The sequence below is a fragment of the Sorex araneus genome, chromosome 2 (assembly GCF_027595985.1).
Source record: "Sorex araneus isolate mSorAra2 chromosome 2, mSorAra2.pri, whole genome shotgun sequence".
In the NCBI taxonomy this organism is placed as follows: Eukaryota; Metazoa; Chordata; class Mammalia; order Eulipotyphla; family Soricidae; genus Sorex; species Sorex araneus.
Genome location: NC_073303.1, coordinates 282,620,253 through 282,634,337, shown reverse-complemented (window position 1 = coordinate 282,634,337; position 14,085 = coordinate 282,620,253). Strand labels below are relative to the sequence as shown.

General features: G+C 42.3%; 1 protein-coding gene across 16 annotated transcripts in view; it reads left to right on the top strand.

Moving 5' to 3' along the window:
• Positions 1–201: 201 nt before the first annotated feature.
• The window catches only part of DLG1 (discs large MAGUK scaffold protein 1), a 185,107-nt gene continuing 171,223 nt past the window's right edge, over positions 202–14,085 (top strand). For 15 of the 16 annotated variants that reach the window (XM_055124457.1, XM_055124456.1, XM_055124454.1 and 12 more), the window contains exons 1-3: positions 1,033–1,151; positions 1,586–1,635; positions 2,341–2,472. In XM_055124457.1, the coding sequence (XP_054980432.1) occupies positions 1,590–1,635; positions 2,341–2,472 (178 nt within the window). In that variant the 5' untranslated portion in view covers positions 1,033–1,151; positions 1,586–1,589. Of the gene's footprint in view, positions 223–1,032; positions 1,152–1,585; positions 1,636–2,340; positions 2,473–14,085 lie in introns of those variants that run through there. The other variant, XM_055124442.1, reaches the window with a different exon arrangement.

Below are 14,085 nucleotides of genomic sequence, written 5' to 3'. Positions count from 1 at the left end.
CCCGGCCCCAACTCCTCCCTATCCCCCCCACCCAGACTCCGCCCTCCCCCGCCCCCTAATGTGGGTGGCGCCGCCGGCTCCACCCCGAGACCGCTTTTTCCCGAGTGGGGGGATCCACCCCCGGGGGCGCCGGGGATTGTCTCCTGCGGTGGAGCTGGAAACAGCGCGCGCGTAGTAAGCTCAGAGGGCGTCTCGAAACGTGTGCCTGGGGGTGTGGCGGAGGTGAGGTCCTGCCGGCTCTCCCGCGGGCCCCTCGCCCCCTTCTGGGCCCGGGCGCCTCGGCGGGACGCGCCGATGGGCTGGGAGCGAGGGCGAGGCGGCCGGTGCCGGGGCCACCGCGGGCCACCTGTAGAGTCTGTCAACTCCTTTGTCCCGGCCGCCCCCCGGCGTGGCGGCCCCGCGCGGCCGGCGCGCCCCCTCGGGACGGCGCCCCCGCCCCCCGGCCGGCCCCCGGCCCCCTCCGGGCGCGTCTCCCCCTGCCAACCCGAGGTAGCAGCCCCGAGAGCCCGGGGCTCGGCGCGAGCCGCCTCCTCACTTCCCATTGGCCGAGAGCGCCGGGAGGGCGGTCACGTGGGGCCGCGGCAGGCCAGCTCGGGGGCCGCCATCTTGGCGGAAAGTTTGGGGGCAGAGCGGTTGGGGGGCGCGGAGGGAGGCGAGGTCCCGGGGGTGGGGCGGCGCCGAGAGCCCAGGGCGAGCGGGCGAGCGCGGCGGGGCGAGCGCGGCGGCGGGAGTGCGGCCGCGCCCGGGGAGAGCCGGCTGCGCCCGGGCGTCCCTCCGCCGGCTCGGCGCCCGGAGCCCCGGGCGGGGCGGGGGGCGGGGGGCGACGTGGAGCGCGGGCCCCCGGGAGCCGCCCCGAGCCGGCCCCGAGGGCAGCCCCGCGCCGGCCGCTCGCCGCTCGCCGCCACCGGCCGGGCGGCGCCGCAGGTGTGGGGGCCGGCGGCGGCGGGTGTGCATGTGGGGCGCGGCGCCCGGAGCGGCCGCTGCCCCGTCCGGCCGCTGCCCGAGTAGCCCCGAGGGAGGCGCGCGCGGGGAGGGGGCCCGGGGCGGCCGGGCGGGCCGGGCCCGCGGGTCCTCCCGGAGCGCCCCGCCGCCGGCGCCGCGGGCTCCGTAGGGGCCAAGGGTCGGAGCGCCTCGGCACTCGCGAGCAGCAGGTGAGGAGTCCGCACGCCTCTGCCCGGGACGCGGGGTCCCCTAGCCGGGCCGCGTCCTGCCCGTTGCAGAAGGGGAGAGCGCCGGGGGACAATTTTAGAAGCAGCTTCCCCCCAACCCCCCCTCTTCTCCCTTTTCCTTTCTTCATCTGCGGGAGCGCCCACCCCCGTTTGCTCGCTTGACACTTCGCTGGAAGGTGGGGTGGGGGTGGGGTTTAAGGCTCTTGCTTGGACTTGGGGGAAACTTTGCAGGGTGGGTGTTTTGTTTTTGTTTTTTTCCAAGTCGGGCCCAGAGTTTGTTCGAGTTAAAATCGGGAGGGGTGTGTATGAGTATTGGGCAGGGGGTGGGCGGGAGGGGATGCTGGTGTGTAGCTACTACTCTACTCATTGCTTTACACCTTTCCTTTTTTTTTTTTTTTTCCTTTCTTCTTTTTAAGGTGTATGTCCTCTTCCTCCTCCTGGAGAAAAATGCCTGTCCGGAAGCAAGGTGAGGATATTTTCGGAACTGTCTCCCGGGTGGGTGTCCCTGGGTTTTCCTCGCGTGTTTTTGTTGTTGTTTTTACAAATGTTTGCGTAAACTTTGGAGGAAACTTAGCCGACCTAGCCTGATCCCGTAGGGAGTCTTAAGCCTCCTGTCGTTCAGAGTTGGAAACACCTAAATGTTAAACTTTATCCCCTCCTCTCTCCTGTGACTTAATATATCGACTTAGGGTCGATAATGCCCCTTCTGAAATGTCTTTTTTAAGAAACTGATTCGGTGTTCTACTGTGTCACTTTGTCATACTTACTAGATACTATTTTGTGAGCAAATGGGGCATACTGGCTAAGAACAGGTATTTTGCAACACTTAAGGTTTGGATTGTAATAACAACTTGTAGGTAATTTGCTTTTGCCTATCAAATCAGCTGAAACTGTAGCTAAAACTGGACCAGATGGTCTTTCATTGTGGTAGACTCACTGTACACATTATTATAAACCACTCACATTCCTCCTTTTCTACCGTGTGTGTGTGTGTGTGTGTGTGTGTGTGTGTTTAAACTCGGGGTGATCATCCTAGCAAATATATGTAATAAACATAGTAATAATATGTATAGACCTGAGGATTTGTTAAGATGTCTTGAATCATTTGCTGCTTAGTGTGTAATACTTCATAGTAACTTTTTAATTTTAATCAGATGATTTTTCTTCTTAGATACCCAGAGAGCATTGCTCCTCTTGGAGGAATATCGTTCGAAGCTAAGCCAAACTGAAGACAGACAACTCAGAAGTTCCATAGAACGCGTTATTAACATATTTCAGAGCAACCTCTTTCAGGCTTTAATAGGTGGGAATTAAAACTTTATACATGAGCATTATTATTGTCTTCATGCTCCTCTGAATTTACTGTAAACTTAAGAGTCACGTACATGACCCCTATCAGGAATTCAAGTGACTTAAACATCCCTTGAGTTGTATTTTTTTTGATATTTTAGTCCTGCTCCCCTTCGAAAAATGGTCAGGAAAGAACTTGATGATTATTTCCTGGGTGTTTGATAACAAAATTTCACTTTGTAACATTATCAGGTGCTGAAAGTGTTGCAAAATGTTTCAAAACCCAAGAGGGAATGACAAACTTGTTAGCTTGTTTGGTAATTGATTAGAAATTTTCTTGAATTCCTGAAAAAATATTTAAAGAGCTCTGCTATGTTTAAGAACAGCAATTCCCTTACTCGAAATCTAATTTGACATTCTTGGAGTGAGAAGTTTTGACCTGGGAAATGGGTCTTGTCTAATCTTTACAGACGAAACAGTTATTTTTAACTATAACTATAACCTCAACTTTTGAGGTGGTGCATTATGGTTTTTTCCTTTCTTTTCCTTTTCTTGGGGGCCACACCCAGCAGTACTGTGGGATTACTCCAGGCTCTGGGTCCAGGAATCACTGCTGGTGGACTCAGGGCACCATTATGGGATGCCACAATCAAACAGGTTGCGTGCAAGGCAAGACTTAGCTGCTATATTATCTCTTGGGCCCAAGTGGTGTATTATTTGAAAGGAGCACTGGGCAAATAGTTAATTAACCTGAATTCTATACCTAGCATTGCCAGTATGGGATATAATGGAGTTATTTGACTTTTTCTAGATTATTGTAGCAATTACAGAATATGAGTGCAATATACAGTGGTTTAAAGCCTTTGTGGGGGTAGAGGGGTTGATTTGGGGGCCACATCTGGCGGATTTCATATTTTTTATACAACTAATGCACATGCTTATATAATAATTTAAAAATAATTTTAAAAGTTACTCTTTTCCGGGTACTTTGAAAAGTGCCCGTACCACTAAACCTAGAAAATGTTGACCCTTCCAATTCTAATAATTTCTTTTTATAGGTAAAATAAGACATCTTCATTGTATTGCATTTTCCCTTCCAAGCAGTTATGGCCTCAGATCTATAGATAGAATAATTTTTTAATGTTTTGAGAGTTTATCTTCAAATGAGTTTATCCTTTAAGAAACTGGAAATTGATATTCTATCCAGATTTGTTTCAGAATTGAACGCGCTTTTAAAATATATATACGTCTACATAATTTAAAAAATTAACATTATTATAGACTTTACACACAATCAGGACAGATTATAAAATAGAACAGTATAAGGGCCTGCTATATACTTGACACCATCTTAAAAACTTATTGCCATTTTGCTTCTTTTTGGGCAAGCTGAAGGACGTTTTTTACATTTGAGTATCTGTGCTCTAAGTTTTAAGCTCCAAGTAGATAACCAATTGGGGTCCTGTGGGAGAAAGCAGCAACAAAACAGGAAGGGAAAATAATTTTTATTATCACATTTTTGAGATTAGTAGCAGATTTGGAATACTTTAATTAGTGGATTCACCTCAGAAAAAAATAGTATGACTGGTTTCTCATTTATATTTAGAGATAAATAGGTTTAGTCCTTTATTTGTGGGTTTGTGATTTAATACTAAAGGACTAGTAGGTAACAAAATAGAATCATAGGATTTCTGTATATATTGGAGATAGATTCATTTATTTTGGGTGTTTGGGGTTTTTTTTTTGCCGTACTCAGCTGTGCTTAGGGTTTACTCCTGGCTCTGGGCTCAGGGATCGCTCCTGGTGGTGCTCAGGCGAACATAGGGGGTGCCAGGGCTTGAACCTGAGTGGGACATTTGCAAGACAAACTTCTTACATGCTGTACTGTTGCTTGGACCTGGTAGATTCATTAAAAAAAAAAAAAACCCAAAACATTTTGCCTTGCCTATTTTGAATGTCTCCTTACACTTTTTGAATTCTGATATTTTTCTATTTAATCTTTATAGTTGTACACCTTATTTTTCCCGTATGATTTCATTGGTAGTGAATTTATTTTGATACTTAGATTAGCTTAAGTTAAGCAGTATCAGAGTTTGGTATAAGAAGTTCAATAAAAAGATATTTGGAATCTTAAAATGGGTTTTTTGTATTTCTGTACTATAGTTGAACGAATTGTTGGCTCTACTAATAATGGGTATGTTCTCTTGTGCTTGCTGAAAATGGAATAATTTGTAAATCTTTATTACTTTTCTCAGTCTTTGAAAGATCTTCAAAATAAGATTTTGTTTATCATCTTTATATTGTACTTTCGGTCGTTTTAAGAGTCCATTGTGTTAATACTGTAAACCAAACCTCATGGATTGACTTTTTTCCCTTAAGAAGGAGACACTCTGTCCTCAAAGCACATACCTACAGGCCATTGGGTTTAAAACATGGGTCTTGACTACATGAGTTGTTTGAAAATCATTTGGTGCCTAGAGTCTGAGTCTGTAAGTTTAGAAATCATTTTTGTAGACTTCTGGAAATTACCTTGCTACTGCTTTGTGGGCTTACAGTCTATATTGATTATGATTTATTTGGAACTAGTAGTATATGTGGACTATTTTCATGCCTTTCAAAAGTAGCTTTTGGGGGCTCTAGAGGTTTTGGTTTGTGGGTATAATTTCATGCCCCTCGCCCCACCCTTGACTTCTCTTGCTTTGGAGCTTATTAAAGTTTCTGGTACATTGAGGCTTTACAAAGGAGCAAGCATGCATCCTCATTGTTACATCTGTTCTCCGATGTAACATTTTACTATCTCAGATTTTGGGGTGCATTTGTATATTGTTTGATTGGCAATGATGGCATGTGAAGTAATGGTGACTCTTGATATCTGCAGTTGCGTGAAATCTGGCAGTTGATGGACTAGATCTGATCTTTGGTGGTTTCCTTAAATGGTAGTTTAAATATTTGAAAATTACTGGAAACCGGAAGGTTTTTATTAGCTGTTGAGTTTCACTGGTTAACTTGTTTCTTTTGAGCTGAATATTTAAAGTTATTTATAGAATGAAAAACATCCATGTGCTATATGGATGTATTTTAAATTTATTCCCCAGATATCTGATGATTTTTATATAAATGGAAGAAAAAGTCTAATTTTAACTGCTTAGATGAGAACAACTTGAAAACTTAGTGTATTTGATTTTGTATTCTCACTTTATTTACTCAAGTTTGAAAATGTTGTGGCTAGACTGGATGTTGTTTGATTGTACTCAGAGCCCAGGTGTTTATTCAGGATTCAGGCCCATCATGGTTTCAGGTCACTTTCAATTCAGATTTGTCTGGAATCCAAGATGACCATCAGTATAGTCCTCAGAGATTTTATACTGTTCTAGATTCCTGGGGTTATAGGGGGTCAGCTGCTTTTCTTGTGCACAGTGTATAAACCTGAGCTTATGATCAGATTGGTTTGAGGCTAGAGTAAATTGATTCATGTGATTTATGTATTTTTCTGCAGCAAATAACAAGCTTATTTAAAAGCACTTTTTAGATGTGTAGACATTTCAAAATGAAGGTGGATTTTGTTAATGCTGTTTGTTCATTTCTGAGATTTTTTTTAAACTCCTAATTCATTTGTTGCTAGTCTGTTAACTAATAGTTTTACTAGTGCTTGTTGGTAAAGGACATTTAAGTTTGGAAAAATTGGGTTTTGAAAGTAGTATTCCTATGTTTAATTGTAAAAAAACTCTCAAATTTGGTCTGGAGAGATAGTACAGCAAGAAGGGTACTTGCCTTGCATGTGACCCACCTGGGTTTGATACCAGCACCACGTAAGGTCCCACAAGTCCTGCCCGGAGTGAGCATTGAGCTCTGCTGGATGTGCTTCAAAAAAAACCAAAATAGAGGGGCAGGGTGGGGGGAAAGCCACATTTATCATCTTGACTTTTTTGACAATTAAGTAGTGTACTATACATATTATTGCAAAAATGGTTCAGAACTTTTTATCTTGTGAAATGGAAACTATTTGTTAAATAATAAATTTGAATTTTTGTCTCCTCTCCTCCCTGCCTCCTTCTGGCAGCTACGTTTCTTCTTTATGATATTGATTGAGTACCTAAACAAATGGAATAATACAGTATTTGTCAGTTTTGTGACTGGATTAATTTGCTTAGCATGGTGTTCTCAAAGTTCATCCATGTTATAGCAAGAGTCGGGATTTCCTTCATTTTAAAAATGGAATGATAATCTATTATGATTTATGCTATGTTTTTATTTAGCATTTGGATTGTTTCCATTTCTTGATCATTGTGCATAGTGCTGTGAATGTAAGTGTGCTAATATCTCTTTGAGATCCAGCTTTCATTTCTTTTGGATACTTATCCAGATGTGGAATTATGGAATCATATGGTAATTAGTTTCACTATTTTTGAGGAATGACTATACTAGCTTCCATAGTGTTGATGCCATTTTTATAATACTATCAACAGTACACAAAGATTCTAGTCTTTAAGACATTTTTTTTCCTTCTCCTCCTCTCTTCTCTTTTCCTCTCTCTTTCCCCACACCCAGTTGTGCTCAGAGCTTACTCCTGATCCTTTGCTTAGGCATCACTCAGGGCACCATATGCTGTGCTGGGGATCAAACTGGGTCAAGGGTGGGATTTGACCATGTGCAAGGCAAGGAAGTGCCTTATGTGCTGTACTGGCTCTCTGGCCCAGCACTTTGCCTGTTTGTTTCTTTTGATAGTGGCCTCTAATGGATATGATAGTATAATTCATTTCTAAGTTCATGTAAATAATAATGACTAACTTATTGAGCACTTTCAATGTGTAAGTTTAAACACCTCTTTAGGCATCAGAATCCTATGACCTGTGAGGTGATTATGCTGTTTTATAGATTAGAACATTGAGGCACAGAGAGGTTCACATAAACTTTAAATTTAGAGCCAGAAATTGAAGTTAATCTTATTTCAGAGCCCTCTCCTCACTTTCAATCATTTCTTTGCTCTTTATCAGAAATTGGATATCTTACTGTGGTAAAGAACACAAATATTAGATATGTTTAATGTCATTGTTGATTTCTGAGCTCAGTGATGCTTTAAAAAACAGCATTTTTTTGTGCAGAAAATTTGCATATATGTGTGCGTGGGCAGGGGGTGGCATAGGGATTGGACTTGAAGGAAAATGTTCTGAATGATGGAACAATGTATATCATGATGGAATCTTACTTTGAAGAGTAGTCAGGGTTTGGGTATGTGTAACTAACTGTAATGGTGAAGTCAAAATTCTGTAAGACATTTTGCTTGTTAATGCTCCCAATGATGTGACATTTTAGTGCGTAGCTAACCTAACCTGGTGTGTGAACTTCCGTGCAGGTGAAGTTTTTGTGAGCGCAGTTTCTTCACAGGCTATAGATCAGATTAATGGCTTCACTTTTATGGAGTTGGAGGAAAGTTTTTTATGTGGTAATTTTAGTTGAATTAAGTTGGTAATAGATTTGCTTAGTACTGCTTTGTAGCTGTGCTTTGATTATGTTTAATCCGTTAAATTTTCTTCAGAACCCTGTAATCACAGAGCTGTAAACACATTTGAAATATTTCTTCTAATCTGAGTGATTTAATCTGTGTAGTGTCAATTTTCTGCAGACCACACTGAAATATGGGACTAGAGATTGCATTTGGTTGCCATCTCTCTTTAATCTGGGCTCATTTCTACAGCCTTTCTTTTCTTCTTCTGGCTTTAATGTTTTTGAAGAATCCTCTTTTAATCAGTATTTCTCATTTGGGATTTATCTGATGTTTGCTTGTCATGAGATGCAGGGTATATATAGACTTTTTGGGATCACACCCGGTGATGATCAGGGGTTATTCCTGGCTCTGCACTCAGGAATTACTCCTGGCTCCTGGCAGTGCTTGGGGGACCATATGGGATTCCGGGGATTAGATCCAAGTCGCTACCTGCTGTACTGTCGCTCTAGCCTCCAGAGGCAGAAGTCTTATGTCCTTCTTTGGTGACAGGAATTTTGATCACCCTAGTAAGGTGTTGTGTGATGACCGTATATAGTTTTTACTTTTTTTCTTTCTATCTTAAAATCTGTATGTATGTGAGAGGGGTAAAGACTTTATCTAGACTTAGTATCCATTGGTGAAGCCAAATCAGATTTTACAACGGTCACAGAAATGTTTTATAAAAGCAGCACAGTTCTCCATTTTCCAATTAACTTTTGGCATCTTATTGTAACTAAGACCCTTTCTTTCTTTTTTTTAATGATAGTTTATTACCATTTAGAATTATTTTGGAGCTCAAAATTATCTATTATCTAGAGGGAGCCCTTTCAAGCTTGCTCTTAAGGCTTTATGACATTCCCCCAGCATTTTTTTTAGCACTTTTCTTTTTGGCGTAACAGAGTGTTCCAGGTTCATTTTGTATATAGCTTGCCTGTACTCAGCCAATTCTAGTTGCTGCTCAAGTTCCCTTTGCTAAGTATCTTCTAAAGAATATGCATGTGAATACTCTGATAATATTTGTCAAGCAGTACTTAAAGTGTTGAAAAAACTTATGTGGGGGGTACTGAACTTATTTGGGGGCACTGGCTTGACAATTCACTGTATCACTGTCATCCCGTTGATCATCGATTTGCTCGAGCGGGCACCAGTAACGTCTCCATTCATCCCAGCCCTGAGATTTTAGCAGCCTCTCCTTACTCGTTTTCCCCAGTGATTGGGGGCTCTTTCAGGGTCAAGAGAATGAGACTGTTATTGTTACTGTATTTGGCATATTGACTATGACACGGGGAGCTTGCCAGGCTCTTTCATGTGGGCGGGATACTCTCAGTAGCTTGCTGGGTTCTCTGAGAGGAATGGAGAATGTATATCAGAGAATACAAGCAAGTATCACTCATGAGTGCCATGGACCGGGCGGGGAGGGAGTGCCTCATTCTACATGTGAGGTATTAGCCAGATAGAGCTGTTTCTTGAATGGGGTGCAATTTGTTTTGTTTTGTTTTGTTTTTGCTTTGGTTTGGTTTGTTTTTGAGCTGAGCAGTAGTACAGCAGGCAAGGCATTTGCCTTGCATGTGGGCAGCCCGGGTTCAATTCCTTCATCCCTCTCAGAGAACCTGGCAAGCTACTCAATAGTATCCCGCAGAGCAGAGCCTGGCAAGCTACCCATGGCGTATTCGATATGCCTAAAGCAGTAACAAGTCTCACAATGGAGATGTTACTGGTGGCCACTCGAGCAAATCGATGAACAATGGGAGGACAGTGCTACAAGCAAGTATGTAAAAACCAAACACATGTGTGCTGCTTTAGGCACATCAGTGGGCTAGATAATAAGAGGTCAAGTGGCCGCAAAGCTGCCGTGTACTTCTGGGAGCTTTGTTTTATATAGTCTCTGCATCTTAGCCATTGATGAGATTACATGGCGACGGGGGCAGTTTGTGGGTGACTGCCAGGCTACTGGGAAATGGGGGATCTGGGTGGAGGAGGCCCAGTCCCAATCCAAGCAGGCTTGGAGATCTCAGTCCCGCATGCCTGGGTCCCTCTGCTGGTTCCTTCATGCGTGAGGTTCGTCCGAGCATGAGGAGAGTGGCTGGTTTCTGGAGGTCTTTGGCTGCTGGGGCTCTGCTCCGAGCGGGGAGGGAAACCCAACCTGCCCCCTTCCAAGGGGCCGCGGGGAAGACAGCCAGGTGCAGAGGTAGGAGATTCTGCGCCATTAGTGAAACAAATTATAATACATGCTTCAAAGTTTTACATATTTTCTCTTTGGATATCAGAATGACTTTATGCATTGTTTTACAAGGAAGCTGAATCCATGTATCCTTAGTATTTGACTATTGCAGTATAATCTATAAAAAAAATTGCTTTTAGTCAACTGATAGAAAGTTTTCCTTCTGGCAGAATTATATTTCTGCTAGAAGGAAATATAATTTTTTCAAATTCTAGTTGCCGTCTCTCTAAGCCTCTAAAAATGGAATTTTCTATAAAACTTTACCATGCTGGACAGTCATCTAATACCAGATAATTGTAATTTATAAATAAAATTCTCACAACAAAATTCACTACTTCTGTGGGCTGAGTATCCTAGACTATTGCTCTTTACATATATGTTCACTTTGATTTCTGTAAAACAAACTCTCCACATAAGTAAACCATTCGTAGAATTGTATCCTGTGTGGTAACTGATACTTAGAAATAATAAGTAAGATGAAAAAGCATATCAGATAAAGGTTATCTTTGAAAATTATCCTGGTGTTGAACACTTATCTTTCATAAGGTACAATACAATAGTTTCTTTTTTCTAGTGGAAAGAAAGCATTTTTCTCATTTGAGCAGCAGATGAAGTAGTTGAGTTGTGTTTTAGTGACTCCTGGTACTGGAAAGACAGAATTTTAGGGTCATAGCACAGTAAGATATAGAGATATAAGAGGTACTGAAAATAGAAATTACTTGAGGGAATAATCTCCATTTTGCTTATTTCCAGCAGTCTCTTATTATGTCAGGTGATAAGACTTGTCCTCTGTTTTGGCAGAGGGGAGGTGTAGTTGAATTTGCTAAAGTATATGTAGTATAATCAGTCTTTATATTTCACTTTTTCTCCTCCAAAAATTACTATTGGATGTTTTTCCATGTGAATAGATTTATATAATTTTTAAGTGACTTGGTAGTATAGGTTTAGTTTATTAATGATTTCCTAGGAATGTTTAGGTAAATAATGTTTTGAATTGCAAGCAATAAGGCACTTGGACATGCCTCCTTGTTTTATATCCTTTATCATATGACCTTTGTACTGATTCCAAGGAATAAGGCAGATGGACAGGGGATGTGCACTTTGGGGTAGGGAGCTACCAGGCAGTGCTCAGGTGGGCTGGGGGCTCTCTCAGGGATTCTCAGGTGGGCTAGGTGTCGAAATGCTGAACCTCACCAGGACCTGTACCCTGAGATTCTTGGGGTGTGGGGCCATGTGGTACTAGGGATCCAACTAGACATACGCCCTAACCCTTGGACTGTCTCCCTGCTTTGGATGTACATTTTTATCTTAACTTTTGGGTGGTGTCCCCAGCTTGGTGCCCAGGCTCCAGCTCAGGCCCTAACCCGTGTAAGGTACACTTGAGCTGTCTCCCGACCCTGGAGATGCACTTTAAGAAGGCTTTACATACGATACGTTAGATTGTCCACTGAAATGTGTTACATTAATTTCAATTTTTAGGCAACGTGAAAGAATGACAGTTAAAATAGTATTATCTATCTCTTTAATATTTCCAACTTTTATAAGTAGGATATATTTTTATTTTGATATTTCATTGTATACTTCTTTTATTGGATTGGAGCAATAGAACAGCAGTAAGGCATTTGCCTTGCACGTGGCTGACCTGGGTTCCATTCCTCCGTCCCTCTCGGAGAGCTTGGCAAGCTGCGGAGAGTATCCCGCCCGCACAGCAGAGCCTGGCAAGCTAACTGTGCTGTATTCGATATGCCAAAAACAGTAAGAACAAGTCTGATGATGGAGATGTGACACTGGTGCCCGCTCGAGCAAATCGATGAACAACTGGACGACAGTGGGACAGTGCTACTTCTTTTATTAGAGCGATATACATCACCAGAGAGGTAGTACAAGGCCTGAGTTGCTTCCCTTGTGTGCAACTGTCTCAGGTTTGACACCAGCACTGCATGGTAACCCAAGAACTGCCGGCTGGGTATGGCCCAAATTCTTCTTCCCACCCACCCCAAAGAAGAAATTTATAGAATACAGAGATATGAAAATAATTTCTTTATATTGCTGCTTATTTAAAATTTTTTGTGAATTCTCTGTTCATGCCATTTTAATTTCCAGTCACCTTTTTTATGCATTTAGTAATATTAGCATGTAAGTTGCAAATTAGTTCACCTGTCATTTTTAAACTTTGATGTAAAAAAAATTATACATGACTGTATTTATTCATACTTTTATATGTTCTCTGTCTTTGGTATAATGCTTAGAAAGGCTTTCCTAGATCTGATATTAAGGCATTTACCTAAATTCAAATTCTTCCACAAATTTTTAAAAAAACATGTCCTTAGATTTGAAGCATTGTTTGGAAAGTATTTTAAATAAATAGAACTATTTAAAATATATTTTGTTATTCTTATATACATTAAAAATTAATAGGCCACTTTTCCAGCAGTAGGTGTAAATTAGAGGGAACAGAATTCCATTATCTTCACTGTAGTCCTATTCACAATTCTCCTATTAACATTTTATGTTAGTTTGGTATATTTATTATAGTTGACAGGGCAATACTAGTAAGTTGTTAACTAAAATCTTTAGTTTACATTAGTATCACTCTATGTGGTAAAACCTGCTAAGTTTGACATGCACATTTATCGTTTTGTTACATGTGTCTGCCATGGGGTCCATTCTACAAAATGTTTCCACTGCTCTGAGACCTGTCGTCCACCTGTCATCCCACCTCATCCCCCCCAGTCCCTGATGACCACTGGTCTTTTTACTCTCTGTGATGTTACCATTTCTAGAATATCATACAGCTAGAATCACAAATATGTAATGTTGTTAGATTGGCTTCTCTTACTTGGTAATATGTATTTAAGATTTTTTTTCCATTTTTCATGACTTGATAGCTTTATTTTATTTTATTTTTTAAAGAAAAGTTTCCCAAGTGGTGCTTAAGAGTCTGGGGAGTCCTTCCCAGTGATTCTCTGACAACTGGGCCAGAGCTTCAATATGAAGGTCGGAGACCCGGTAGTGCCGGAGATTTCCCAGTTCAGCTTGGTGGCGCTCTGGGACATCCAGGCTGTTCCCATTGAAGCTTGAGGGACCAGGTAGTGTTGGGGTCAAAACAGGGTCAGCTGAATGCAAGATGTGCACCTAAAATCCTGTATTCTCTCTCCATCACCCTTCCCAAAACAGTCTGTGTGTGGGTATGAGTGTGAACTCTCAGGGGCTCTCCTGCTACTACTAATTCTGTGCTTCTGGGTCAGTTGATGTTTGGGGGCCACACCCGCCAGTGTTCAGGGGTTGTTCTTGGTTCTACCCAGGGATCACTAATGGGGGTGCTAAAGGGACCGTATGTGGTGCTGGGGACCAAATGCCTGCAAGCCAAGCACTTAAACTACTGGACTACTATTTCTCTGCCCAGCTCATATCTTAAAAATAAATTTTTGAATTCTAAAATATTTAGTAATTTTTTTTTTTAGGATTCACTCATAGTGTTCTACATTCTGTTGGTTTAGACAAGTGTGTAATGACTTGTCTAAACATCAGCTATTAGCGTATATGTACTAGCTTCGTCTAAAGATACTCTTTGGTCTTTTATATTCATCTCTCTGATTCATCTTCCAACCACTGATTTTTTTTTTTAATTTTATTGATAGCCTTTTCAGATTGCCTTCTCTCAAGTGGTATGCATTTAAGAGTCTCGAAAAATCTTGGGAGATTTCTGTTTTGGAACACTTGAGTGGTGCCCGGTGCCCAGGGGCCACTTCTGGCTCTTTCCTCAGGCTGCTCTTGGTGATGCTCCGGGAATCCTGTGGTGTTGAGGATTAAACCCAGTACCCAGCCCACTGAGCTATCTCTCTGGCCCCTCCCCACGTTCTTTTTATAATTCAGTGACTTTTTTTTCCCCCTCAAAGTACCAAAAACTATTCCATCAT